We start from the raw sequence: 27404 nt of genomic DNA, 5'->3' as shown, positions 1-27404 counted from the left end.
TTTACATGTTCTCGCATTATGGCTAGTTTCGCCGCAAATGCCACAGCGTCTAGCGCCCGTCGCGCGCCTCTTTAATAAACCCCTATTATCGCCTTTATTAATCGCTAAACGCTTCCTTTTTACCTTCTCATCCTGTAGCTTTTAAGATTTTTTAATAGTAAAGGCTCCTTTAAGCTGGACTCGCGATTTTTTAGCTTTCCGGCGCTTAGAAAAGGCTAGATTAGCATCTTAAAAGGTACGAACCTATTTACGCATAATAGTTATTTTATAAGCTATTCGGTTTATACTTTTCGCTATTTAGTTTATAGCTTTATAGATTAGCGTCGGAGAGTTTTTTTAATAGGTAAAGACTTTACTTTTAATAAAAAAAAGTATTTCGTCGTTTATTAAGGGTTAAACGGCGTTTTAAAGTCGTAGTTACTAAAGGTTCCCGGACGTAACGAAACAAGTGTAAGCGTATAAAAACGCACATTTAGCTTACTAATCACTTCGTTTAAATTATAAGGTATTAAATTAAATACGTTAAATTTAAATTTAATATTATTTTCCGTAAAAACAGCGAAATACGCGGCTTTAAAGGCGATAAGGAACTCGAGTTTAATAATATAGTTTATAGAGGCCTTAATGAATAACTCGATTTTTTTAAATAAGTACGCTTTAAAAGCGAATAAAGTGCTATATCGAGAGGTTAAAATAGATGCGATAAATAAGGAGGCATATTAATAATAATAATGTCGTTTTTCGTATCCGTCGAGAATTAAGAGGCGGTAACAACTTTTCGTTTACGATCTAATATATTTATCGAAGTATTTAATTTAATTTAAGCTTATTTTATTATCGGTCTAGTTATTAAAGGTTAGTTTAATTATTTAGTCGCCCGGTAAACCGTTTTCGCGCGATTAATTTACGAGGTAATATTAGTTTTAAACGATTAAAAATAGCGGGATATATTAACTTTACGAATTAACGTGGTTTATTATTAAGTAGCCCGTATTATTAAGTGGTTTACTTTTATTACTTCTCGACCTTAATTAAACTTTAACGCGTAATAACTTTATAATTATAATGCTTAATTTAAGTTAAAAAAACCGGATCGGTTTAACTATTTAAGCGATACGAAAGCCTTTAAATTCATTAAGTAAAAGAGATGCTATAAAAGTATACGACGTTCTTAGAATTATTTTACGTTACCGAATCCACGGCCGAACCTTACAACGCGATATGCGACATTTACGGTATAAATTAAATACGAATAAAAAGGAGGTACTTTATAAGTATATAATTAATTTAAATACCCGCGGAATGTTTTTTAAGATTATTAGTGTAAAAAATATAGCTAATTTCTTTACCGCGTCGCGCGACGGTAAGCGCGTTAGTAAGCACTGGGTTAGGCGCTTTATTAACCGGAACCCGAACCTTAAGACTCGAATGAACCGTCGGTACGATTATTAGAGGGCTCTCTATAAAGATTTAGACGTTATTTCCGGTTGGTTTAAGCTAATCGTAAATATTAAGGCTAAATACAGTATCGTTAACGAGGATATATAAAATTTCGATAAAACCAGTTTTATAATAAGTATAATCGGGTTAACCCTCGTCGTAACACGCGCCGATCGGCGTAGGAAGGCGAAATCGGTCTAGCTTAATAATTAAAAATAGTCGACGGCGATTAAATATATTAATTCGTAAAGCTGGTGTATCCCGCCGTTTTTAATCGTTTAAGGCTAATATTACCTAGCGAACTAGGCCACCGAATACGATTTACCGGGCGATTAAGTAATTAAACCGATTTCTAATAAATGAACCGATAATAAAATAAGCTTAAACTAAATTAAGCACTTCGATAAATATACTAGATTATAAACGAAGGATCGTTACCGCCTTTTAATTCTCGACGGCCACGAGAGCCACATTTCGGCCGAATTCGAGGTATACTATTAAAATAACGATATTATTACAATTAATATAACGTGGTTTACTAGTAAGCGAGATATATCACATACCGGGACACTTTTTCCACTTTTCGACACTTTTATATAGGTTTATTTAATTACAACGCGCTTTATTAATTAAATTCATTCGCTATTCGATTCGCTATTCGATTTTACATCTTTTTCACATGTTCGCGCATTATGGCCTGTTTCGCCGTAGATTCCACAGCGCCTGCCGCCCGTCGCGCGCCTTTTCGACAAACCATTATTTTCGCCTTTATTAATCGCTGGCCGCTTTTTTTTTGCCTTTTCGTTTTACAGCCTTCGAGATTCTTTAATTGTAAGGGCTCCTCTAAGCTGGACTCGCGATTTTTTAGCTTTCCGGCGCTTCGAAAGGACTAAATTAGCCTCTTGTAATATGCGTATTTAATCTTTTATAAGGGTTATTTTATACACGACTATATATATACCCTTCGTTATTTAGTTTACCGCTTTTAAAATTAGCGTTAGGGAGTTTCTTTAATAGGCAGACACTTTTTTTTAATAAAAAAAGAGTGCTTAGTTATTTATTAAGGGTTAAACGGCGTCTAAGGGTCGTAGGTGCTAGCCGTTCCCGAACGCGACGGGCTAGGTGTAAATGTTCGAAGACGTATATTTAATTTATTAATTACCTTGTTAAGGTTATAAGGTACTAAACTAGATGCGTTGAATTTAAATTTAATATTAGCTTTCGTGAAAACAGTAAAATACGCGGCCTTAAACGCGATAAAAAACTCGAGCTTCGTAATATAATTAATCGAGGTTTTAATAAATAACTCGATTTCTTTCGAATACGCGCGCTTTAAAAGCGAATAAAGTATTATATTTAATGGCTAAAATAAATAAAAAAAGTAAAGAGGTATACTAAACGTAATAATACCGTTATTTTTATAATATACCTCGAATTCGGCCGAAATATAGCTCTCGTAGCCGTTAAGGATTAAGAGGCGATATAAACCTTTCGTTCGCGACTTAGTATATTTATCGAAATGTTTAATTTAATTTAGGCTTATTTTATTATTTATTTAGCTATTCGAAGTCGGTTTAATCACTTAATTACTTAATAAATCGTATTCGATAGCTTAGTTCGCTAGGTAATATTAACCTTAAATAATTAAGAACGGCGGAATATATTAGCTTTACGAATTAATATATTTAATCGCCGTTGTTTATTCCCGATTATTAGGCTAGACCGATTTTGTTTTCCTACGCCGATCGGCGCGTATTACGACGAGGGTTAACCCGATTATGCTTATTATAAAGCCGGTTTTATCGAAATTATATATGTTTTTATTAACGATGCCGTATTTAGCCTTAATATTTACGACTAACTTAAACTAGCCGGAAATAACGTTTAGATCCTCGTAAAGGGCCCTTTAGTAATCGTATCGACGATTTATTCTAGTTTTAAGGTCTAGGTTACGGTTAATAAATCGCTTAACCTAGTATTTACCGACGCGTTCGCCGCCGCGCGACGCGGTGAGGAGATTAGCCATATTTTTCATACTAGGCATATTGAGAGGCATCCCTCGGGTATTTAGATTAATTATATAATTACGAAGCACCTCTTTTTTAATCGGATTTAATTTTCGTTAAAAGTGTCCGATTTCGCGTTATAAAAGTTAGCCGTGAAGTCGGTAATTTAAAAAAGTTCGTAGGACATTAAAGGTTTTCGCAGTAGCTTTTTAACTAATATATTTTACGGGGTTTCGCGTCGTTTAAATCGCTAAATCGATCCGTTCTTTTAATAAAGGATTAAATATTATAATTATAAAATTAAGACGTGTTAAAGTTTAAAAGGTATAGTCGATCGGAAAAGTGTCCCGGTATATAATATATCCCGCTTATTAGTAAACTACGTTACCTCTTTATTTATTACACTTACTTTAATCTCTCGATATAATATTTTATTCGCCTTTAAAGCGTACTTATTCGAAAAAATCGAGCTATTTATTAAGGCCTCGATAAATTATATTATAAAGCTCGAGTTCTTTATCGCTTTTAAAGCTATATATTTCGTTATTTTTATAAAAACTAATATTAAATTTAGATTTAACGTATCCGGCTTAATACCTTATAACCCGAACGAAATAATTAATAAATTAAATATACGTCTCCGAACGCCTACACTTAGCCTATCTCGTCTAGGGACGGCTAGTACCTACGACCCTTAGACGCCGTCCAACCCTTAATAAATAACTAAGCACTCTACTTATATTAAAAGAAAGGTGTTTACCCATTAAAAAAGCTCTCCGACGCCGATTTTAAATACGGTAAACTAAATAGTAAAGGATATAATTAAAATAGCTTATAAAATAACCCTTATATATAATCGAATACGTATTTTAAAAAAAGCTAATTTAGCCCTTTCGAAGCGCCGGAAAGCTAAAAAGTCGCGAGTCCAGCTTAGAGGAGCCCTTACGATTAAAAAATCTCGAAGGCTGCAGAACGAAAAGGTAAAAGGGAAGCGTCCAGCGACCGACGAAAACGAAAATAGTAGTTTATCAAAGCGGCGCGCGACGGGCGGCAAGCGCTATGGCATTTACGGCCAAACAGGTTATAATACGTGAATATATAAAAAAAATATAGAATTAAATAGCGATTCGGATAGCGAGTAGTTTTAATTAATTTAAAATGTCGTGGTTAAAATAACTTTTATAAAAGTATTGAGAAGTGGTAAAAGTAAACTATTTAATAATACGGGCCACTTAATAATAAACCACGTTAATACATTTAATAACCGTTGCCTATTCTCGATTATTTAGTTAACCCGATTTAGTTTTCTTACGCCAATCGGCGCGTATTACAACGAGTATTAACCCGATTATGTTTATTATAAAGCCGGTCTCGTTTAAATTCTATATGTCCTCGTCGATAATACCGTATTTAGCCTTAATATTCGCGATTAAACTAAACTAGCCGGAAATTACTTTCCGATTCTCGCAAAAAGCCTTTTAATAATCGTAACGACGATTTATTTTAGTTTTAAAATCCGGGTTGCGGTCGATAAAGCGTTTAACCTAGTGCTTACCGACGCGATCGCCGTCGCGCGACGCGGTTAATAAATTAGCTATATTTTTCACATTAGCGATATTAGGAAATATCCCTCAGGTATTTAAATTAAGTATATACTTACGAAATACCTTTTTTAATTAAATTTAATTTCCGTTTATTCGGTAAGGTTTCGTATCGTAAGGTTTTACCGTTAATTTAGTTATTAATCGTAGATTATAAGCTATTATATATTTTCGTAGTAACCCGTTAACTAAGGCGATTAATAGGGTTTCGCGTCGTTTAAATCGCTTTAGCGATTTAATTTTCTTAGTAATAATTATGCATTGTTATTATAGAAATAAAACGCGTTAAAGTTTAATAGGCATAAGTAGTAAAAAAAGTGACTAACTCGGTAATATAACTAACTCGATAGTAAACCACGTTATACTTAAATAAAAAAGCGGTTTACCCTTAGTAATTATTTATCGAAATCAATAAGATTTTTTTTAAAATTAGTATTATAATAAAATTTATTAAAAAATTAATCTTAATTAATTGATATATAATACTAGTTTTATTAATAATTAAAAGTAAAACTAATCTTTTATACTAATATAAAATTAACATTAATTTACGTAATTATTTATTTATTTTTTATTAATTATATTTTTAATAATAAATTAAAATTTCATACTTTTATTTGTAAAATAAATATAAAACCATATTTTTACTATTTCTTTTCATTTAATAAAGGGTTTTAAAACCCTAGTCTTTTAATGACAGAAATTTATGTGTACGTAGATCTTTATTACTTTATTTTACTATCCGAGCTTAAAAGGCTCGAAGAATTGCCGTAAGCCGTAGCACCGTTCGGCGTAACACCCACTCCACGTATTAATACTAATATACTATGTTTTTATAAACCGATTATAAATCGAATAAAATAGTTAAAATTATATTAAAACCTATTCAAAAATTTATATTCTTTATAGTTTTAAAGTAATAAGGGTATTTATTTTAATTAACTTTTTAATATTTTATAAACGTGTATAAATTATATATAGTATAGTTTTAAAAGTACGATATTAAATTATTTAAAAATATAAAAAATGTTTTCTTTCATAGGAATATACTAAAACTATTAATATTATAATACTATAGTTTTATAATTTTATAATTTTATTTTAAAGAGAAATAATTGAGTTGTTTAAAAAATTATTAGAACATCTTTAATTCTTATAGAACTATTATTTACTTTTCATTTAACGTGGTTTACCACTACGCGACGCATATTACTTGGCGACGCACCTTTTTTACTTTTTTAACCTTTTTATATTAATTAATTTAGCTATAACGTTTAAAATTAATTAAAATTACTCGCTATCCGATTCCTCGCTTAATTCTATATCCTTTTCGCATGTTCGCGTATTGTAACCTGTTTCGCCGCAAATATTATAGCGTTTTTTACCGGTCGTCTTCCGTTTTGATAAACCCCTATTTTTACTTTTATCGGGCGCTGAACGCTTCCTTTTTGCCTTTTCGTCCTGTAGCTGCTGAAATTCCTTAATAGTAAGGGCTCTTTTAAGCTAGACTCGCGACTTTTTAGTTCTCCGGCGTTTAAAAAGTGCCAAATTAGCCTCTTTTAATATATATATCCTATCGCGTATAAGGGTTATTTTATAGGCTATTTTGGTTATACTTTTCGCTATTTAGTCTACCGTATTTAAAATCGGCGTCGGAGAGCTTCCTTAATAGGTAGACACCCTCTTTTTAATATAAGTAGAGTGCTTAGTTATCTATTGGGGGTTGGACGGCGTTTAAAGGTCGTAGGTATTAGCCGTTCCCGGACAGGATAGGTTAAATGTAGGCGTTCGGAGACGTATATTTAGTTTATTAATTACCTCGTCGGGATTATAAGGGACTAAATTAAAAACGCTAAATTCGAATTTAATGTTATTTTTTATAAAAATAGCGAAATGCGCGGCCTTAAAAGTAATAAAAAACTCGAGTTTCGTAATATAGTTTATCGAGGCCTTAATAAATAACTCGATTTCTTTTGAATAAGCACGCTTTAAAGCTAAATAAAGTGCTATATTAAGTGGCTGGAGCAGGTGAAATAAATAGGGAGGTATATCGAGTATAATAATATTATTATTTTAGTAATATACTTCGAATTCGGCCGAAATATAGTTTTCGTGGCTATCGATAATTAGGAGGCGGTAGGAACTTTTTGTTTACGCTTTAATGTGTTTATTAAAATGTTTAATTTAGTTTAAACCTGTTTCGTTATTAGTTTAACTATTAGAAATCGGCTTAATTACCTAGTCGCCCGGTAAATCGGTTTCGCGGGATTAGTTCACGAGGTAATATTAATTTTAAACGATTAAAAACGGCGGAATGCATTAGCCCTACGAATTAATGCATTTAATCGCCGTTGCTTATTCCCGATTATTAGGCTGGACCGATTTCGCTTTTCTACGCCGCTCGGCGCGTATTACGACGAGTATTAACCCGATTATACTTATTATAAAGCCGGTCTCGTCGAAATTTTAAATATTTTCGTCGACGATCCCGTATTTCGCTTTTATATTCGCGATTAGTGTAAACTAACCGGAAATAATTTTAAAATCTTTGCAAAGAACCCTTTGGTAATCGTACCGACGATTTATTTTAGTCTTTAGGTCCGGGTTGCGGTCGATAAAGCGCCTAACCTAGTGCTTGCCGACGCGGTCGCCGCCGCGCGACGCGGTGAGGAGATTAGCCATATTTTCTACACTAGCGAGATCGGGAGGCATCCCTCGGATATCTAGATTAATTATATACTTACGAAATACCTCCTTTTTAGTTGGATCTAGTTTACGTCGTTTCGGTCGGATTTCGCGTTCTGAAGTTCGGCCGTAAATTCGATGGCGTAAAGTTAATTCGGGTATATTATAAGCTTTTGCTGCTGCTCTTTAGCTTATTTGATTCGCTCCGTTTCGTATCGTTTAAATTGCTAAAACTATTCGATCTTCTTAGGATTAATTAAGTATTATAGTTATGGAGGTATTACGCGTTAAAGTTTAATTGTATTGAAATTAAATTTAAGTGCGTCGCCAAGTGATATGCGTCGCGTAGTGGTAAACCACGTTATTTTAAAACTAAATAAAATACTTTTTAAAATTATTTTATACTCTTTTAACTTTTTATAATTAAGCGTAATAATTAAAAAAAGCGTAAAAAATAATATTAAAAAATAAAAAAGGTATAACGTGGTTTACTAATAAGCGGGATATATTATATACCGGGATATTTTTCCACTTTTTAACACTTCTATATAGGTTTATTTAATTATAACGCGCTTTATTAATTAAATTTATTCGCTATTTAATTTACTACTCGATTTTATATCCTTTTTATATATTCGCGTATTATAACTTATTTAGCCGTTAATGCTATAGCGCTTACCGCCCGTCGCGCGTCGCTTTAATAAACCATTATTTTCGCTTTCGTTAGTCGCTAGACGTTTCCCTTTTATCTTTTTATCTTATAGCCTTTAAAATTCATTAATAGTAAGGGCTCTTTTAAGTTAAACTCGCGACTTTTTAATTTTCCGGCGTTTCGAAAAGATTAAATTAACCTCTTATAATATATATATTTAATCCTTTATAAGGGTTATTTTATACACGACTATATATATACCTTTTATTATTTAATTCATCGCTTTTAAAATTAGCGTTAAAAAGCTTTTTTTAATAAATAGATACCCTCTTTTTAATAAAAGAAAAGTGTTTAATTATCTATTAAAGGTTAAACAGTGTTTAAGGGTTATAAATATTAACCGTCCCCGGATATAATGGGCTAAGTATAAATATTTAAGATGTATATTTAGCTTATTAATTATCTCGTTAGGGTTATAAGGTATTAAATTAAATATATTAAATTTAGATTTCATGTTAGTTTCCGTAAAAATAATAAAATACGTAGCTTTAAATATAATAAAAAATTTAAGCTTCGTAATATAATTAATCGAGGCTTTAATAAATAGCTTAATTTCTTTTAAATACACGTATTTTAAGGGTAAATAAAGTGCTATATTTAATAGCTAGAGTAAATAAGAAGAGTAAGGAGGTATATTAAGCGTAATAATACTGTTATTTTTATAATATACCTCGAATTCGGTTAAAATATAGCTCTCGTGGTTATTAAAGATTAAGAGGCGATATAAACTTTTCGTTCGCGATTTAGTATATTTATTAAAGTATTTAATTTAATTTAAGCTTAACGTGGTTTATTAATAAGCGGGATATATTATATACCGGGATATTTTTTTCACTTTCCGATACTTTTATATAGGTTTATTTAACTATAACGCGCTTTATTAATTAAATTCACTCGCTATCTAATTCGCTACTCGATTTTATATCCTTTTTATATGTTCGCGTATTATAGCCTGTTTCGCCGCAGATCCTACAGCGCTTGCCGCCCGTCGCGCGCCTTTTCGATAAACTATTATTTTCGCCTTTATTAGTCGCTGGCCGCTTCCCTTTTACTTTTTCGTCTTGTAGCCTTCGAGATTCCTTAATCGTAAAGGCTCTTCTAAGTTAGACTCGCGATTTTTTAGCTTTCCGGCGCTTTGAAAGGGTTAAATTAGCCTTTTATAATATGCGTATTTAATCTTTTATAAGGGTTATTTTATGCACGATTATATATATACTCTTCGTTATTTAGTTTACCGCTTTTAAAATTAACGTTAAGGAGTTTTTTAAATAAGTAAACACCTTTTTTTAATAAAAAAAAATGCTTAGTTATTTATTAAAGGTTGGACGGCGTTTAAGGGTCGTAGGTGCTAGCCGTTCTCGAACGCGACGGGCTAAGTATAAGTATCCGGAGACGCATATTTAGCTTATTAATTACCTCGTTAAGGTTATAAGGTATTAAATTAGATGCGTTAAATTTAGATTTAATATTAATTTCTGTAAAAATAACAAAATACGCGGCCTTAAACGCGATAAAGAACTCGAGCTTCGTAATATAATTAATTGAGGTTTTAATAAATAGCTCGATTTTCTTCGAATACGCGCGCTTTAAAAGCGAATAAAGTGCTATATTTAATAGCTAGAGTAAATAAAAAAAGTAAAGAGGTATACTAAGCGTAATAATACCGTTATTTTTATAGTATACCTCGAATTCGGCCGAAATATAGCTCTCGTAGCCGTCGAGGATTAAAAGGCGATATAAACCTTTCGTTCGCGACTTAGTATATTTATTGAAATGTTTAATTTAATTTAAGCTTGTTTTATTATTTATCCAGCTATTCGAAGTCGGTTTAATTACTTAGTTACTCGGTAAATCGTATTCGGTAGCCTAATTCGCTAGGTAATATTAGCCCTAAACGATTAAGAACGGCGAGATGCATTAGCCTTATAAATTAATACATTTAATCGCCGTCGACTATTCTCGATTACTAGGCTGGACCGATTTCGCTTTCCTACGCCGATCGGCGCGTATTATAATAAAGGTTAACCCGATTATACTTATTATAAAGCCGGTTTTATCGAAATTATATATATTCTTATTAACGATACTGTATTTAGTTTTAATATTCGCGATTAGCTTAAACCAGCCGGAAATAACGTTCGGATCCTCGTAAAAAGCCCTTTAGTAATCGTATCGACGATTTATTTTAATCTTAAGGTCTAGGTTACGGTTAATAAATCGCCTAACCCAGTGTTTATTAACGCGTTCGCCGCCGCGCGACGCGGTAAAGAGATTAGCTATATTTTTTACACTAGCTATATTAAGAGGTATCCCTCGGGTATTTAGATTAATTATATAATTACGAAGCACCTTCTCTTTAATCGAATCTAATTTTCGTCGAAAATGTCCGATTTCGCGTTATAAAGGTCGGCCGTAAAGTCGGTAATTTAAAGAAGTTTATAAAACATTAAAAGCTTTCGTAGCAGCTCTTTAATTAATATACTTTACGAGGTTTCGCGTCGTTTAAATCGCTAAATCGATCCGTTCTTCTAGTAAAGGATTAAGCATTATAATTATAGAATTAAAACGTATTAAAATTTAAAAAGTATAGTCGGTCGGAAAAGTATCTCGGTATATAATATATCCCGCTTACTAATAAACCACGTTAATTTAAACTAATTAAAAATAATATTTAAATCCTCGTAAAAGGCCCTTTAATAATCGTATCGACGATTTATATTTTATTCGATTTATTAAAACACTTTGAAAAATCGGAATTTTAGTGTAAAAGGGCCGTTGCGTTGATCAGATATTGCGCCGAACGGTGCTGCGGCTTATCTGCCGTAGAAAAGGAGCCTTACCGGTGAGGTCCAAGACTTCGTTCCTACCACCAGGATACCCAACTCGTTTCCTGGTCCAAGGCATTATACTCTATCGGGCCAGTGTTGACAAACGGGCGGCCGCTCGTCGAGCCAAACATGGCATAAAAACCATTAGCGGTGCCATTGAGCACTCTCAGTCGTCTGCTCATGGTCGCCAAGGTCGACGATAACCCACTTTAGAATTTCCTTGGCCGCGTACCCTAGGAATACGACAACATTCAGGAATGGTAAATCGAAGTTGAAGCGCAGTTGATCGCTTGCGAGATCGGGGGCTGTTCATCCAATATTGAATGTAAGATCCTTGCCTAACGTACATGCGAGTATGGGTATATGCGTTCGTAAAGGCTTTTACAGATACATACGACCATATCCTGCTGAATACTCGGGATCCCGTCCGCTCTCCCATATATAAGCAGCAGAGAGCCGAATTAGTACTAGGGTCGGTGACGACCTGGGAATCCTCGGTGTTGTATGTTTTTTGTCCCTTTTTGTTCCCTGCTTGTTTCGTTTGTGGTTTCATTCTCGCAGTTCTTTTAAACAGTCAAGTAACTTGGAAGCTAGAGTTGAATACTGTCTTCTTTTGGGTTATCCATCTGTGCACTTTCACTTTTGAGTAGGCCCCGCAACAACGGCGGCTATGATGTGCAATGATTGACACATGCAGATGTCCAGCTCGGTATCACTTGTGTAATAGGAGGCGTCACGAATATTCGAGATGGCCCAAGAAAGCAATTGCAAGTGGACCTTTTAGTCCGTAGAAGCAGAGCAGAAGTCTAAGCCCAGGCTGCCAGGGGCCAGGCCAGGACGTATGCTTCTGGTATGCTGGTATGGGCAATTCACAACTGTTGACTGGAGCTCTCCCTAGACTCTTTCTTAGAACGGTGGGGTTTTAGATCGGCGATGACGCTGGTCCGACGCCGCAATGATGATGGTGTTCCTGTGCATGGAAGCTGCTGAGAAGTGCGTATATCCTCCTCTGTGCTCTCTCATTGACGCAAGCTCGGGCATGTGAACTTGATCGTCTCGGATTGCATTGCACAACTTGCCGACCGGCCGGGAGCGAGCAGGTAACAACAATTACCTGATGTGCTGATGATGCTGCGGCACATGTGTACAGACAGCGTACTTACAGACAGACAGACTCATATTGTCTACCCCGCCAAAGTCTTGGCGGAGGAGTGCAGGAGCGAAGCTCCGGAACAAGCGGGGAATTGGCTGTGTGTAGCCAGCTTGCCAGCTAGCCGTCTGTCTGTAGATGTATCTAGTCGTGCTGGTGTGAGACAATGCAAGAATAGGGTGGGGCTGGCCACGATCCTCGCCAGGATTCGGCCATGGCCAGAACGTGATACGCGGGACTGGACGAGAATTTGTCGCGCCCATCCATCCATGGGCACCTGTGCGTACTGATGTGCGTACAGGCCACGAGGGGCGTTGCACAGCTGGCTGGCTGGCTGGCTGGCTGGCTGGAATCTTAGCTCCGAGATTGCATTGCCTGGATGGCGGGCTGGCCCAACCGTCCAAGTCCAAGCCAACCCCTGCCGGTGTCGATACAAAAAACCTTTAATCAGATGGAATTCCTTGCAACCATTACGTCGTTTTGGCGGGACAGAGTCACAGAGTCACAGAGCTCCCCTCCCCCCGCCAGCCATGCTCGGACGGTGAAGCCTTCAGAGAAGCCTCCCTCTTTGCTGCCAGGATAATCTTGGAAGCAGGCGCTGACATACGTGCCGTGCTGTAGCAGCGCAGGATGGAAGATGCAGGATGGAAGATGTAGGTTAGGTTCTATCTGCATCCATTAATTGGGGACGACGGGAAGCTATCTGCATTGGAACTCAACCAGCAGCCCCCTGCTGCTTGACATGCATCGACCATACCTACCTACCTGCCCAGCTTCCTACTTTCCTAGCTTCCTACATAGCTTCCTAGCCTACCACTAGAAACAATCGAATATATCCCGGTTTCCTCTCCCTGCTCTGCTCCTGCCCTTTTCCCGCATATTCTATTCCATATACTCGTTCATTCACCCACCCCTTCTTGCGAATCCACGCAAGTCCGAATAGGTCACTCGTGGTTGTTGTTGTTGTTGTTGATGTTGCTGTTGAACTGAACACAACTGCCGACCTCGCATTAGGTGCAAACCTTGTCTGATTTCACGACATCACATCGTCACTCTTGCTACCCCTACCCCGCCACTGGAGTCCAACGTCCAGAACCCGACGCAACCCACCCAGAGCCAACGCCCCGAAATCGTCCCACTCGGCAGCAGACTTGCGACCTACGCAATCTACATACATAATACTATCCGAGTCCTTCTCCTGTATTCGTATCGCCTCCAAAACCACCACTCGCACCCTGCCTTCTACGCTGCTTGCTGGCAATCTCCCGTCCGTCTTGCAACAACAAATTGAAAGCTGCCACAGCCCGGCGCATTTCGTCACTGCCCCACCAACCAACCAACCAACCCAACACACAAACCTCTCGACATGCCGACCTCAGAACAGACCGGCCCTTCGTCCGGCCGGCTTTTGCTCGTCTCCAATCGCCTCCCCATCACCATCAAGCCCAAAGACGATGGCCAATACGACTTCTCCATGTCCTCGGGAGGTCTTGTCACCGGTCTCAGCGGTCTCAGCAAAACCACCAGCTTCCAGTGGTACGGCTGGCCAGGCCTCGAGGTCCCCGAGAGCGATATCGAGAAGGTCACGGATCAGTTGAAGGAACAATACAGCGCTCACCCCGTCTTCATCGACGACGATTTGGCCGACAGGCATTACAATGGCTTTGCTAGTTCGTCCACCCCCCCTCTCTCTCCAATCTCCAAGCTTGAACCTTCTTCGCTGACTTGCAATCTTTCCCAACATAGACTCGATCCTCTGGCCGCTCTTCCACTACCACCCCGGTGAGATCACGTTCGACGAGAGCGCATGGGCCGCTTACAAGGAGGTGAACCTGCTCTTCGCCAAGAAGATCATCGAGGACGTCAAGGATGGCGACCAGATCTGGGTCCACGACTACCATCTCATGCTGCTTCCCGAGATGCTGCGCAGGGAACTGGGTACCACGCGGAAGAACATTAAGATTGGCTTCTTCCTCCACACCCCCTTCCCCAGCAGCGAGATCTACCGTATCCTCCCCGTGCGCGAGGCCCTGCTGCGCGGCGTCCTGCAGTGCGACCTTGTCGGCTTCCACACATACGACTATGCCAGGCATTTCCTGAGCTCGTGCTCCCGCATACTGGAGACGGCCACCACCCCCAACGGCGTCGAGTACCAGGGCAAGTTCGTCACCGTCGGCGCCTTCCCCATCGGCATCGACCCGGAAAAGTTCGTCGAGGGGCTCAAGAAGCCCAGCGTGCAGGACCGCATCGCCGTCCTGTCGCGCAAGTTCGAGGGCGTCAAGCTGATTGTCGGTGTCGACCGTCTGGACTACATCAAGGGAGTCCCCCAAAAGCTGCATGCCCTCGAGGTCTTCCTGACGGAACACCCCGAGTGGATCGGCAAGATCGTCCTGGTGCAAGTCGCCGTCCCCTCCCGGCAGGACGTCGAGGAGTACCAGAACCTGCGTGCCGTCGTCAACGAGCTGGTGGGCCGCATCAACGGCAAGTTCGGCACCATTGAGTTCATGCCCATCCACTTTCTGCACCAGAGCGTCAACTTCGAGGAGCTGTGCGCCCTCTACGCCGTGTCCGACGTGTGCCTAGTGTCGTCGACCCGCGACGGCATGAACCTGGTGTCCTATGAGTACATCGCCACGCAGCAGAAGCGCCACGGCGTCATGATTCTGTCTGAGTTTACAGGAGCGGCGCAATCATTGAACGGCTCGCTCATCGTCAACCCCTGGAACACCGAGGAGCTGGCCAACGCCATCCACGACGCCGTGACCATGTCGCCCGAGATGCGCGAGGCCAACTTCCGCAAGCTCGAGCGCTACGTCTTCAAGTACACGAGCGCCTGGTGGGGCCAGAGCTTCGTCCAGGAGCTCACCAAGGTCAGCGCCGACCGCGGCGAGAAGCAGCAGTCGCTGCCCGTCATGCAGAAGCTGGGCGACAAGGTCGCCGAGGCAGCCGAGTCGGTGAAGACCGCCGCTAGCCAGATGGGCGAGGAGGCGTCCGCCAAGTAGAGCGACGCGATCTCCTCCTCCGCCGTCGTAGCTGCGCAAGCGCGGAACATACTCCCGACCCCGACGCGATTCCAGGACATTATGAACTCCGCAGCCGAGAGGGATAGGATTGGAGCCAGATCGGAGGATGCGACGGAAGAAGCTCGCCGCAACAATAGAAACCGGCTCGCTCGAGGCATCGAGGAGTCGTAGCGGCATTGAGGCTGTCGTCATGTAACCAACCTTTCTTCTAGACTTTTCCTTTGGGGACACCGCACAGATTATTCCCTTACCACCTCTTGGGCCTCCTGTCACTCTAAAGCGAAGTCTTTCATGAGATGAGATGAGATGAACGATGAATAGATGATTAAAAAAACCCCCAAAACAGCATCTGCATATCTTGCCCCCTGCTTTGAATTTCCTTTGGACGCGTATAGGTTCCTTATCCATACGTAACCACGGGAAACCTGTGGTTTTCCCTCGCTCTTGGTCCTTATCACATGGCAGGGGTAATATCACTCCCAGAGCAGTAGTCCTCATCTCGAGGTATACAAACATACCTCTGGACAGCTAGATAGACTTATTACAAGGATAATTACCCATGTTACCCAGGCCGAGAAAACTGTGAGACCACCAGTCCTCGTGATTACGCCGCAGGGAGTTCATCAACGAGTAATGCGATACCGATTGTCTCGCATTGCGAAGTGTTACTACAGTGGGGTGAAAGGCTATGTATTCACCAAGCGACGGACATGCCATTTATCTCCTTGCCTCCTTCCTTGCTCGCGCTCATCACTGTATAGCTTCTATGATATGGCATATTTGTATATGTACTCGTTTGGGCCTCGACCCTGCGTTTACGGCTACCTGGCAAGAGAACAAAAGTAGTGGTATCATTTAGTGAAATTAGTGAATCTGCCTACACGCCCGGCAGCTGACTATAGATCATGCCCGCCTCAGCCAGGGAATCTCAATAAAGCAGAAGAACGGCAGAAGGAAAGAAAATATCATCAGCAAGGCCCCGAGGCTGAAGTTACAGGTATCGTATGTCTACGCCAACCAAAATCAAGCGACTGTCCAGCCATCTCCCCCATCCCTTGCGTTTGCCTCCGTGTCAGTCTAGTTTTGGCATTCAAAACACTCCCAACCCAACAAGCCCTTGCTTCCCTAAAACGCCTGCAGAAGAAACCTTGTGGGCCCGAGACGCCCAATCGCAGGCGTGGGGGAGACTTGGTGTGCTCAGTAGGGAGAATCAACAACATCATCTCTGCCGAGCTTATAACGGCCACTGTTCGGGTTACCAACGCGTCCCGAATCTCGTTGGGGCGTGCCGAAGCGGTTTCCATGACCGGCAATGCTCTCTCTCGTGGGTCTCTTCAGCTGCTGTTTGCCGACCATCGAGACTTCGTTGGGCAAGGCGACGAGCACATTCTCATCAGTGCCGAACTTGAAATCATCCGCTTTGACTTCTTCTGTATAGCGCTTGATGATGTAGGGTGCCTTGTGCCCGCGAAGAACCTTCCGCATATTCCAGTTGATGATGTAAGGGCCTGTGGCAGAAATGATGGACGTCTCCTCGCCGGCATGGCCAGTGTTGAAGCGCGCAGGGGTGAATGTAACTGGTTTGCCCGTCTCGTAAGCAAACTGGGCCACATGCTCAGGTGTCAAGGCGAGGCGGCGAGGTTGTGGCTTGGAGTCGGCAGCGAATGATTTCTCGAAGCCGAGCTTGCCTTCATTCTTGCCAGTCTTCTGCAAGGCATCGACCAGGAGGAGATAGGTTCGGCAAGTTGCAAGCACCCAGCGACCGTCTGCCGAGACATCAAGACCGATAATGGCCTCTCCCAATGCTGGGATGTGCGTCTTCGCATTGATACCCAGACGATCAAAGAGACGGACGTCTCCCTTGTTGGACGCAACGGCAACATAGCCTTTCTCAGTGGTGGAGATAGCACTGAAGTCGTTCTTGGATGCATACTGTTTCAACTGAGAGTCGACGAGCTTGTTGCCGGCAAGGCGTGGGTCAACACGGAATAAGGAGTTGCTACCGATTCCAAGGAACGTAGGCTCGTGCGTCATCTGGGCGAACTTGTTCTCGGGGGCAAACGTCACGACGGGGATGTCATCGTGCACATTCCACTCATCGACGACCTTGCCGTATTCGAGATCCATGCGGTAGAGTTTGTTCGGATCGGTGTCGTTTTGCAAAATCATATTGCGATCTTCGTTATGCAGCATGACCTTCTTCGGGCTGAAAAGTGTGCCCTTGGGTGTCTCAATCTTGGAGATATTGGTAGAGAATTCCAAGTTGTTGGCGGGCGTGTGCTTGAAGACACCAATTTGGGTGCCACGCACGACGAAGGAACGATCGTGTTTGTAACCGACGGCAATCGCTTTGTTGGTGTTCCCATCCCTAGGTTGCGTTTCGACATCGTCGTGCTCCTCGTCGGTGTCGTATTCCTCATTCCTTATGCCGACATCTTCCTCCTCTTCTTCAGCCTCGGCTTCAGCCTCCTCGTGCTCTTCCTCCTCCTCTTGCTCTTCAGCAGGGGCGTCTTCCATCGTAAGATCCTCAAAGGCGTCCAGGACATACTGGCGTTCCTGGTCCTTGACCTTGGTCCACTTAATCTCGTTAAGCTGCTCCCATAAGGCACGCATCAAGCCTTCTTGGAATCTTTCGAGCGTTTCTTGATCCTTGAAACGCAGCAGCCACGAGTAGGCCGAGCCATCTTCAGTAAACTGGTTGAAGATGAAAGACAGGAACTCGAAATTGAACACAGGATTGATGTCGGCGACGACGGGAATGCCAAGCCATTCGCGTTCTTTGCTGGCAACATGTAACCAGTATTGCCATTTGCCAATGTCTGACACTTGGGCCGTAACGGAAGAGTGCTGTAACACAAAAGCCCCAGAAGGGAAGTCGAAGAAATGGAGTTCTCCAAGTTCCATTGACAGTATCTCGAGGGGCTCGGGTTGTGCTGCTGCTGCGGGTGGGCCCATGTCCTTCTCTTGATCAGGAGCCCTGACTTCTCTCTCCTGTCGCTCGGGTTCTGGCGCCGGGTCATCGTCTTGGGCTAACATCTCGGCGATGGGGGCCTGTGTGGGCGAGTCGCGCTTCACACTGATGTTGGCCGTGGCTTTGGAGTTACTGTTGTTGATGTTTGGGAACATTTCGTCGGAGTCGAACGTTCGGCCGATGGTGGGGCTGTGGATGGGGCTGGCCTGTGGGATGGGCTGCTCGTCCTCGAACTCAAACTGGAACAGGTCGGCTTCGGAAGCGGTGGTATGGGGTTTTCGGTACTTGCGCTCGTACTGGCATTGTTTGGCGATGCGGTCGAACGAGGCGACTTGGTTTGCGGAAACGGTGCCGTCGCAGACGAATTCGAAGAGGTCGCCTACATCGCCACTGAGGTCCTTCCAGGCGAGTATGTTCTCGGACCCGGCCCTGCTCTCGACACGGAAGTGCAAGGCTTCGTCCAGCAGGAACGTTTTCTCGTCGCGCTCGGTGGTAAGAGCATCGATCTCGGCATCCTCGCCTTCCTCGTCGGCTAGCAGCTCGGCCTCGCCTTCCTCGTAGACCCTTTGGACGACCAGCTGGTACTGGAAATCTTGGCCGGTGCGTCGGATGCGGGCAGTGGCATCCTTGAAGATGAGTTCCGAGTAGCCCTTGGGGGAGAGCGGTCGGACCAAATAGAGCTGGCCTTGAGGCAGTTCTATCATCGACTCCTGGCTGTTGCTGCCAAAGAGGAGCTTGCCCACATTCTTGAGCACAAACATTATTCGCGGTTGCCTTGAGGCTGATCAATGCACAGAGGTTGACGGGAGATGGGGTAATGAATGTGGACAACTGAGTTGTGCGGGGCAGATGTTTATCGTGGGATTTTTTTGTTTTCTTGGTTTGTTTTGATTGATGCATCCACAAAGGCTATCACATCAAATTCGGGTGCAATGCTGGCATGGGGGCAGGATGGATGAAGCACGACCAAGAATGATAAATGTGAGAGGTATGTTGGTACATAGGTAGGTATGTCGGTATGCAACCAAGCGATGTATCCCGCAACAATAGGCTCTACTTTAGGTACAGAACCTAAGAGTAGATAGAGGCTGTGGCCTAACCAGTGGTGTTCTGCGGATTGTTCAGTGGCTCGCCAACCAGGTTGATGGGCTTGGGCTTGGGCTTGGGCTTTTGATTGTCACAAGGCAGAAAACGTCATACCATCAGATCAATGTGTTTGCAGGGAAAATGGGCTGCGAATAGATGGCCATTGGCAACAAAACGCTTTTGGCAGGTGGGGGTGGGTTTTTTAAGTTTCGCCCCTGAGGAAGGAAGCAAGTACCTGCTCAGGCAGACAGCGTGACAGCGCGACAGAGTGACGCCACTGCCACACCAGAGCAAGAAATCCAGGCAGCTTCGGTTGCCTGCATGTCCCGTTTAGACTGACACACAGCCTACGTGATGAAACAAAGAACGCGGTCTGCACTGGATTCTTGTAGTTGTATCAATCAAATGCATATCCAGGGTGGGGTTTCTTTGTTCACCAGGCACGTTTGTATGTACTTGATATGTAGGTAGGTAGCATTGGTGTTTTCTACCCACATGCATACCTAGTATCTAGGTATCCTTACGTTCCTAGGCGTCTACAACGTAGCCAGAGGAACGAGAACGTCACTATGGCAGGAAGAGGTGAGTATTCCATAAGACTTGGCGTACTATGTGCTTGGCACGGGCGATATCCCGAGCATACCGGCCTTCATCGGCAACGTTACCTCGGAGCATCCGGAGCGGACCAGGAGATCAGTATCAACATCCCGGGTCCCATGCGCCTGGCAGTCGGGTTGCTGTTGTCACACTTCAAGAGCAAACCACACGCCGTGATCATAGATTTGCCATCAATCTGATGTTGTTTGTTGCGGTGTGGTGCAAGACGGCCAAGTTGGCAGGGAGAAAACGCCCGGTCGTGTGGTTGCGTTGCGACGCTAATCGTTGGATCAACCCGCCATTGGCTCGTCAGGGGAGTCCTCCAGTTGATTGGACAGAACCGTCCTTGCAGTTAATTGATTGACCGACTCCGTCCCTCCCAACATCAACTCATGTCTCATCAACCCATCGTCCATTTCATCGAATCCCCTGCTTAAAGCAACCGAGAAAGACGTAACATTCCCTCATGTTTCTATAACTTAATATGCGTCTCCTGTCTACCCTAGGCGCCCTTGCGGCCGCAGCCGGAGTTGCGCCTGCGTTTGCAGCCGACGTCACCGCCAAGCCTGTGAAACAAGTCGCCGTCATCGGTTAGTGTCGACTTACATTTGATATCATCGGCCACCATTCAAAACTTACTCTATCGCGGCTCAGGCACAAGCCTTGCCTGTCGCGAATGATTACAATCCCATTCCACTACGTCACTTAGAACTGTAGTCGTCCTTGCTAACGCGTGCATGATTCAGGTGCCGGGGCTGCCGGGGCCTCGACGGCTTATCACCTTCACAGGTACGCCGAGGAAGCGGGCATTGCCGTCAATATAACCATATTCGAAAGGAGCAGCCGCGTTGGCGGGCGTACGCTCACGGTCAATGCGCACGACAATCCCCTTTCACCTGTAGAGCTGGGGGCTTCCATATTCGTAAGGGTCAACCACATTCTATGGAATGCCACCGACGACTTTAACCTTGTCCGCATCGATCCCGGCGTCGATGAAAAGGGACTTTTCGGCATCTGGGATGGCGACAGCTTCGTCTACACCCAAGATTCCGAGTCTTGGGGCTGGTGGAGTCTCGCCAAGCTCTTTTGGAAATACGGCACGGCTCCCTACCATGTCAACAATCTTGTGCAGCAGACCGTGGGCACCTTCTTGAAGCTGTATGAGAAGCCATATTTCCCCTTCCGGTCTTTGACCACGCGGGCCTTCGAACTCGATCTTGTCAAGGTGACGGGTGTCACGGGCACACAGTTCTTGGCTGCGAACAAGGTAGGTGCTGGGTTCAGTCTGCTGCTGTGAGACTCCCTCTGCTGACTCTGAATGAGCTCGATGGCCCTTTTGCGCACGACATTGTACAGGCAGCTTCGCGCGTGAACTACATGTCTAACCTAGCTTACATCCATGGGTTAGGTACGATGGTATGAAGCTCTCTCGATTCTTATTTTTTTTTCGCTTTGACTGAAAGCCCCTAGGTTTCGATGGCCCCCGAAGGAGCAAAATCTGTCCTTGGAGGTAACTGGCGGATCTTCACCAGCATGGTTGAGAGCTCTAAAGCCTACCTCAACCTCAACACAACTGTTGTGTCGATCGCCCAGGAGGAGGCCAAGGACACCAACGAGATGATTTCCAAATACATCATCAAAACATCCAATACCAGCTCGGCAGAAGCTGGCAAGGTTGTGCGACAGTCCGTTGCTTTCGACGACGTCGTCATCGCAACTCCGTGGCAATTTAGCGACATCAAGGAAGAGGGCGACATGATCCAGCACCCAATCGAGCCTGTCCCGTATGCTAAACTGCACGTAACGCTCTTCTCCTCGCCCTTTCGATTCAGTCCTCAATACTTCAATCTCGACCCGGCGGCTCCGGTGCCCAATTCTGTCCTCACGACACTCGCCGGCAATGATGAAGCCAAACCCGGCTCTGCGGGTGCCGGCAAGGCTGGCTTCTTCTCGGCGACCCAGGTCAAAAAGGTTACCAACCCCAAGACGTCGGGTGAAGAGTACGTGTACAAGATCTTCTCACCTGAGGCCGTGACTTCGGAATTCTTGTCGTCTCTTCTGGGCGTCAAGGTGCCCGAGACTTTTGTCCGAACCTCTGCAACAGACGATGGGGAGGATGCCGATTTCGAGACGATCGATCCAATCTCCTGGTATCACCCTGCTGTGTTCCATCCCTACCCGCAGAAGCTTCCGCGCGTTACCTTTCAGGACCCGATTCTCGGGAGGGGCCTGTACTACACGTCGGGCATCGAATCCTTCATATCTACCATGGAGACGAGTGCATTGATGGGTAAGAATGTTGCGAGACTGATCGCCGATGACTATCTCGGTATTTCCAGCACTAAAGAAGAGAATGTCAGCGCCGGCTTGGGACACGATAGAGAGCAGGTGGTCTTGGGCGGAAAGCAAGGTGTCGCTACTGACGAGCTGTGAGATGCAATATTACGAAGCAGGAGTTCCGCTTGACCGAATCCTGTACATACCCCGACCCCTACTTGATAGGAAGACGTGGAGAACGGGATCACTGTTCTCAGGATTGCCCCTGACTATGTATGTAGTAGTAGTAGGTACGGTAGATAATTCACTTGGCAATTTAAATGGTCCTGGTCTTGGACTTTGTACATGCAGCAACGTAATAAACCCGGACGTCGAGGAGAGTTTGCCTACTTGCCACCCCCAAAACATGTGCAGGAAAGATCTCTGGGGTCTTTGTAAAGTCTGTAGAACAGCCATCAATAGATAGATATGGTGGCAGGTTTGGTACACATTGAACCTGATGATGAGTAATGAGGGGCAACTCGCGGCCAAGTATCATGTACCATGTACCTCTTCAATCCCGGCTGGCAGAGCGCTGCTGACGGGCCGACAGCAGCAGACGCCAAGCTGCAGGTACGCCATGCTGGGCTGAGCGGGCAGAAAAAGTTGGAGGGACAGACAAGCTCCAGTCCTACGCTCGGGCTAAGAATCGGTCGTGATAAGTCGGGGTCCTGGATAACGAAAACCAATCCTACTCACTTCACCCACCGCTTCACCACCAACAGAAAGCAGCCCATTCCGAACTCCCATCATGTCTGCTGCCCAACTTCTGAACCCCAAGGCCGAGTCTCGGGTGCGTACACCTACTCCTCCTGCCCCCCCCAAAGACCATGTGGCAATCCCCTAGCTAACCTAACGTCACGGATCATAGCGGCGGGGTGAAGCTCTGAAGGTCAACATCAGTGCGGGAGAGGGTCTCCAAGATGTCCTCAAGTCCAACCTGGGTCCTCTTGGCACCATCAAGATGTAGGTACTCTCTATGCGTGCTTGGCGTACTACTCAATCCTGCAGTGCTCCTGGACAGCCCGCTGACCAAATGCAACTTCCAGGCTGGTCGACGGCGCCGGCCAGATCAAACTCACCAAAGATGGCAACGTGCTGCTACGCGAAATGCAGATCCAGAACCCGACCGCTGTTATGATCGCCCGAGCTGCCACCGCCCAAGACGACATCTGCGGCGATGGCACCACGTCCGTCGTGCTGTTGGTTGGAGAGTTGTTGAAGCAAGCCGACAGATATATCGCCGAAGGTTTACACCCGCGCATCATCACCGAGGGTTTCGAGATCGCCAAGAACGAGTCCCTCAAGTTCCTCGACTCGTTCAAGCTGGCCAAGGAGGTGGACCGCGAGCTCCTCCTCTCCGTCGCTCGTACCTCCCTGTCGACAAAGCTCAACTCGACTCTTGCCGGCAAGCTCACCCCCGATATCGTCGACGCCGTACTGGCCATTTACCAGGCCCCCGCGAAGCCCGATTTGCACATGGTGGAGATCATGAAGATGCAGCACCGTACCGCCTCGGACACACAGCTCATCCGCGGTCTGGCTCTGGACCACGGCGCGAGACACCCTGACATGCCCAAGAAGGTCGAGAACGCCTTTATCCTGACGCTGAACGTGAGCTTGGAATACGAAAAGTCGGAGATCAACTCGGGATTCTTCTACTCCAGCGCCGAGCAGCGCGACAAGCTGGTGGAGAGCGAGCGACGATTTGTCGATGCTAAGCTGAAGAAGATTGTAGAGCTGAAGAAGGAGGTGTGTGGCAACGACCCCAAGAAGGGATTCGTCATCATCAACCAGAAGGGCATCGACCCGCTGTCTCTCGACGTGTTGGCCAAGAACGGCATCTTCGCCCTGCGGAGAGCCAAGCGGAGAAACATGGAGCGCCTGCAGCTCATCTGCGGCGGTACTGCACAGAACAGTGTCGAGGACCTTACACCCGACATCCTTGGATGGGCCGGTTCGGTTTACGAGCAGCAGCTGGGCGAGGAGAAGTACACTTTTATCGAGGATGTGAAGGCTCCCAAGTCGGTGACTCTGATGATCAAGGGGCCCAACCAGCACACCATCGCCCAAATTACGGATGCCGTCCGAGATGGTCTGCGCAGCGTCTACAACATGATTGTGGACAAGAGCGTCGTGCCCGGCGGTGGTGCTTTCCAGGTCGCAGTTGCCGCCCACTTGAAGAGCGATGCTTTCAAGAAGACGGTCAAGGGCAAGGCTAAGTGGGGTGTTGAGGCCTTTGCCGATGCTATGCTTATCATCCCCAAGACCTTGGCTGCGAACGCCGGCCACGATATCCAGGATGCCCGTAAGTGCAAATCATTCCAAACAAAACCCTCCATCTCATACGTACTAACGACCGTGACAGTGGCGTCTCTTCAAGACGAACATGCGGATGGCCAAGTCGTCGGTCTCGATTTGATCTCGGGGCAGCCGATGGATCCTACACTGGAAGGCGTCTACGATTCATTCCGGGTTCTGAGAAACTGTGTTGCTTCGTCTTCAAGTATCGCGTCTAATCTGCTGCTGTGCGATGAGATGCTCAAGGCAAGGCAGATGGGCCGACAGGGCGGTCCGGGTCCGGGAATGGATGGGCCAGAGGAATAAAAAAACAAACCATGATACCCATTGTATTCTAGACGCAAGATGGAGTTTGCCATAGATGTGAACATGGTTGCCCTTGGTTGACACAATTCATTGTCTCTTTGCCTGATTCATAATGCAGGATATGTCGCTTTACAGGCCCTAGGCGGGCCAGTATTCCCTGGTTATTCATGGATGCCTCCGCCATGTCAAGGGGCGGTCGGGTTTCAGGGCAGCATGAACATGTGGCCATATATTCACTGGCTATGTAGCTTGCGCATGATGATGATCTCAAAACCCCCACGTCTGTTCTATCCTCGATCTAGTCCAGAAAACAAAGAGATATTGTCTGCCGCAATGCTTTCTGCCCCTTTCTTTAAAGACAGCTCTGTATAGCAACAAAGGCGCTGTTAGTCGATAATGGTGGTCTATAAAGTAATAGTTTTCCTTGCAGTCACTCACCCCCATTTGCTATCATACTGTACTGCTTTCCTTCTCGCAATACAATATCAGGAACTCGTCTCAAAACAGCATCGGCATCATATCATACAGAACCAGCGAGCTTGCTTACAGGTACGTCGTCCATCATGGCAAACCCCACTCCACTTACAATAGGAGCAGAGGCTGAAGGCGTTTTGGGGGTAGTTGAAGAGCACGTTGTCTGAAATGACCCTAAGAGCTTCAAGTGGATCAGGCCACTGCTAATAATGCCCAGTCAGGCGGGCGTACGACGGGAAAGGGGGAGAGCTCCGATAGCGATGACTCCGAGTTTGACATCACGGTACAGGAGTGGATGTTCCAAGAAATCAGGCGGACCCTCGCAAATAATGTCGGCGTATACGTAAATGGGCTGGACGACGGCGCCAAGGTAAACGTGCAGAGCATTCACATGGCCGGCGGGGCCCCTCTGTACTACGGCTGGCGCGTGGTGGAGGAGTCGACGGCAAAACTCCCAATCGACGAGACACGGCACTACCACCCCCAGGTAAAGTACACGTCCCTCGAGCTGCTCACTCCAGCTATGGAGTTCAACCAAAAGAGCCTCGACGAGATCCGCACCGTCTACAAGTGCCTCACCATCACCGAAACCCCGGGCTTCCGGCCCGGACCCCTGACCCCGACGACTTGCGGGTACCATGTCCACGTGGGCATCGGAGCGGAGCGCTTCTCGGCGCACCAGACGCGCCGCCTCGCGTGCGTCACGTATGCCACGGGCCGACTGCTTACGCAGCTCCTTCCCGACCACCGCAAGGGAAACTTGCATGCGCGCACGAACTGCTACTACTCGTTCCTGGCCCACGGTCAAAGCGCCTACTGGGCTTGCGAGCAGGTTCGGATACAGGCGCAGAGCCAGGACCCGGAGGGAAAGGACGCGAACTTTGGGACAAATGGCGGCATGCAAGAGACCCCGCTCCTCGTGCCCGCGGAGATATATGTGCCTTCTGGGCCGCTGGGATTTTCGTGGGAGAAGAAGGAGAACGAGGAGAAGAGCAAGGGGAAAGAGGTGACAGATGCTTCTGGAGATGTAGAAATGCAGGAGGCCCCGCGGTTCACCCGTAAGTTACCGCGTGGGTCGCTGCCGCGCGAGGATCTCAACCCAGAAAGCTTCTTTTACACCAGCCCCCAACAGGTGCTTCTCTCCGACATCAACCTTGTGCCCTCTCGCTTTGAAGGCGCAGGTTCGTCGCCGACCAGCATCGCGGACGCCGTGAACGTTGTGATGCACTGCCCAAGCGCGGCGGCGGTGGCGCAGCTGCTGCGTCCGGGCCGCCTCGGCGTGAGCTTTTCCAACCTCGCCACGCCAGTACGAGACTTTATGCCTGAGAAGCCGACCAAATCGAGTTCCGGCAGCTGCCGGCGACGTTCGACGCCGACGCCGCCTGCGCCTGGATCGGCATCGTGGCCCAGCTGTGCCGGGTTGCCATCGATTGGCCCTGGGAGGATGTTGCAGTGTTGCTGCGACGCTGTGCTCTGGCCGACGCGAAGCCCGATGAACACGACGTCTTTGATCTGCTTGTAGACATCGGCTGTGCCGAACAGGCTGCGGTGATCCAGGACATGGTCATTGATGGGCCGGTCGGCAGCCTGTTCGCGCGGTTGGACGAGCCAGACGACGGAGGGCAACAGCCGGGAACTGGCGGCACTAGTCCTTCCAGCAACACGGCAGGCGATGGCAATGGTACGGAGAGTAGACCATTCGAGATCAACCTGCCTTAGTAGGTAAGTAATGACGCTGTAGTGTTTTTTTCGAATGTAAGATGCCCATTTAATATTGTTTGAATACACCCATTCTTCCGACTTCGCAGCCAAATCCATTGTGACATCGCCTACGAGCCGTAATATGCCATCAACAGGAATACCGCAAGCGATACCTTTCCTTTTTTTTTATCTCGTAAAGATAGAAGA

At 45.2% G+C, this 27404-nt stretch overlaps 5 protein-coding genes across 5 annotated transcripts; 4 read left to right on the top strand and 1 right to left on the bottom strand.

The window, feature by feature from the left end:
• Positions 1-13788: 13788 nt before the first annotated feature.
• Positions 13789-15424, top strand: PG997_005824 (Alpha-alpha-trehalose-phosphate synthase (UDP-forming); the record flags this gene model as incomplete). The annotated part of the gene is made up of 2 exons (XM_066810139.1): positions 13789-14092; positions 14169-15424. The coding sequence occupies 2 exons, from the start codon at positions 13789-13791 to the stop codon at positions 15422-15424; spliced, it is 1560 nt and encodes a 519-aa protein (XP_066669062.1).
• A 1218-nt stretch (positions 15425-16642) lies between these two features.
• PG997_005823 (VID27 cytoplasmic protein) lies at positions 16643-19177 on the bottom strand (the record flags this gene model as incomplete). The annotated part of the gene is made up of 1 exon (XM_066810138.1): positions 16643-19177. The coding sequence occupies one exon, from the start codon at positions 19175-19177 to the stop codon at positions 16643-16645; it is 2535 nt and encodes an 844-aa protein (XP_066669061.1).
• Positions 19178-20583: 1406 nt separating this feature from the next.
• PG997_005822 (Farnesylcysteine lyase) lies at positions 20584-22532 on the top strand (the record flags this gene model as incomplete). Its single annotated transcript, XM_066810137.1, has 4 exons — positions 20584-20689; positions 20846-21366; positions 21423-21515; positions 21570-22532. 4 exons carry the CDS (start codon positions 20584-20586, stop codon positions 22530-22532), a joined length of 1683 nt encoding a protein of 560 aa, XP_066669060.1.
• A 634-nt stretch (positions 22533-23166) lies between these two features.
• PG997_005821 (T-complex protein 1) lies at positions 23167-25022 on the top strand (the record flags this gene model as incomplete). The annotated part of the gene is made up of 4 exons (XM_066810136.1): positions 23167-23208; positions 23287-23381; positions 23465-24723; positions 24784-25022. 4 exons carry the CDS (start codon positions 23167-23169, stop codon positions 25020-25022), a joined length of 1635 nt encoding a protein of 544 aa, XP_066669059.1.
• Positions 25023-25585: 563 nt separating this feature from the next.
• PG997_005820 (uncharacterized protein) lies at positions 25586-27215 on the top strand (the record flags this gene model as incomplete). The annotated part of the gene is made up of 3 exons (XM_066810135.1): positions 25586-25639; positions 25714-26802; positions 26850-27215. 3 exons carry the CDS (start codon positions 25586-25588, stop codon positions 27213-27215), a joined length of 1509 nt encoding a protein of 502 aa, XP_066669058.1.
• Positions 27216-27404: the final 189 nt, after the last annotated feature.

Source organism: Apiospora hydei, assembly GCF_038363865.1.
Source record: "Apiospora hydei strain CBS 114990 chromosome Unknown utg000005l_segment0_segment0, whole genome shotgun sequence".
NCBI classification, from domain to species: Eukaryota; Fungi; Ascomycota; class Sordariomycetes; order Amphisphaeriales; family Apiosporaceae; genus Apiospora; species Apiospora hydei.
Note: the sequence above shows the minus strand (reverse complement) of the source record. Positions and strands in the feature narration are given on the sequence as shown.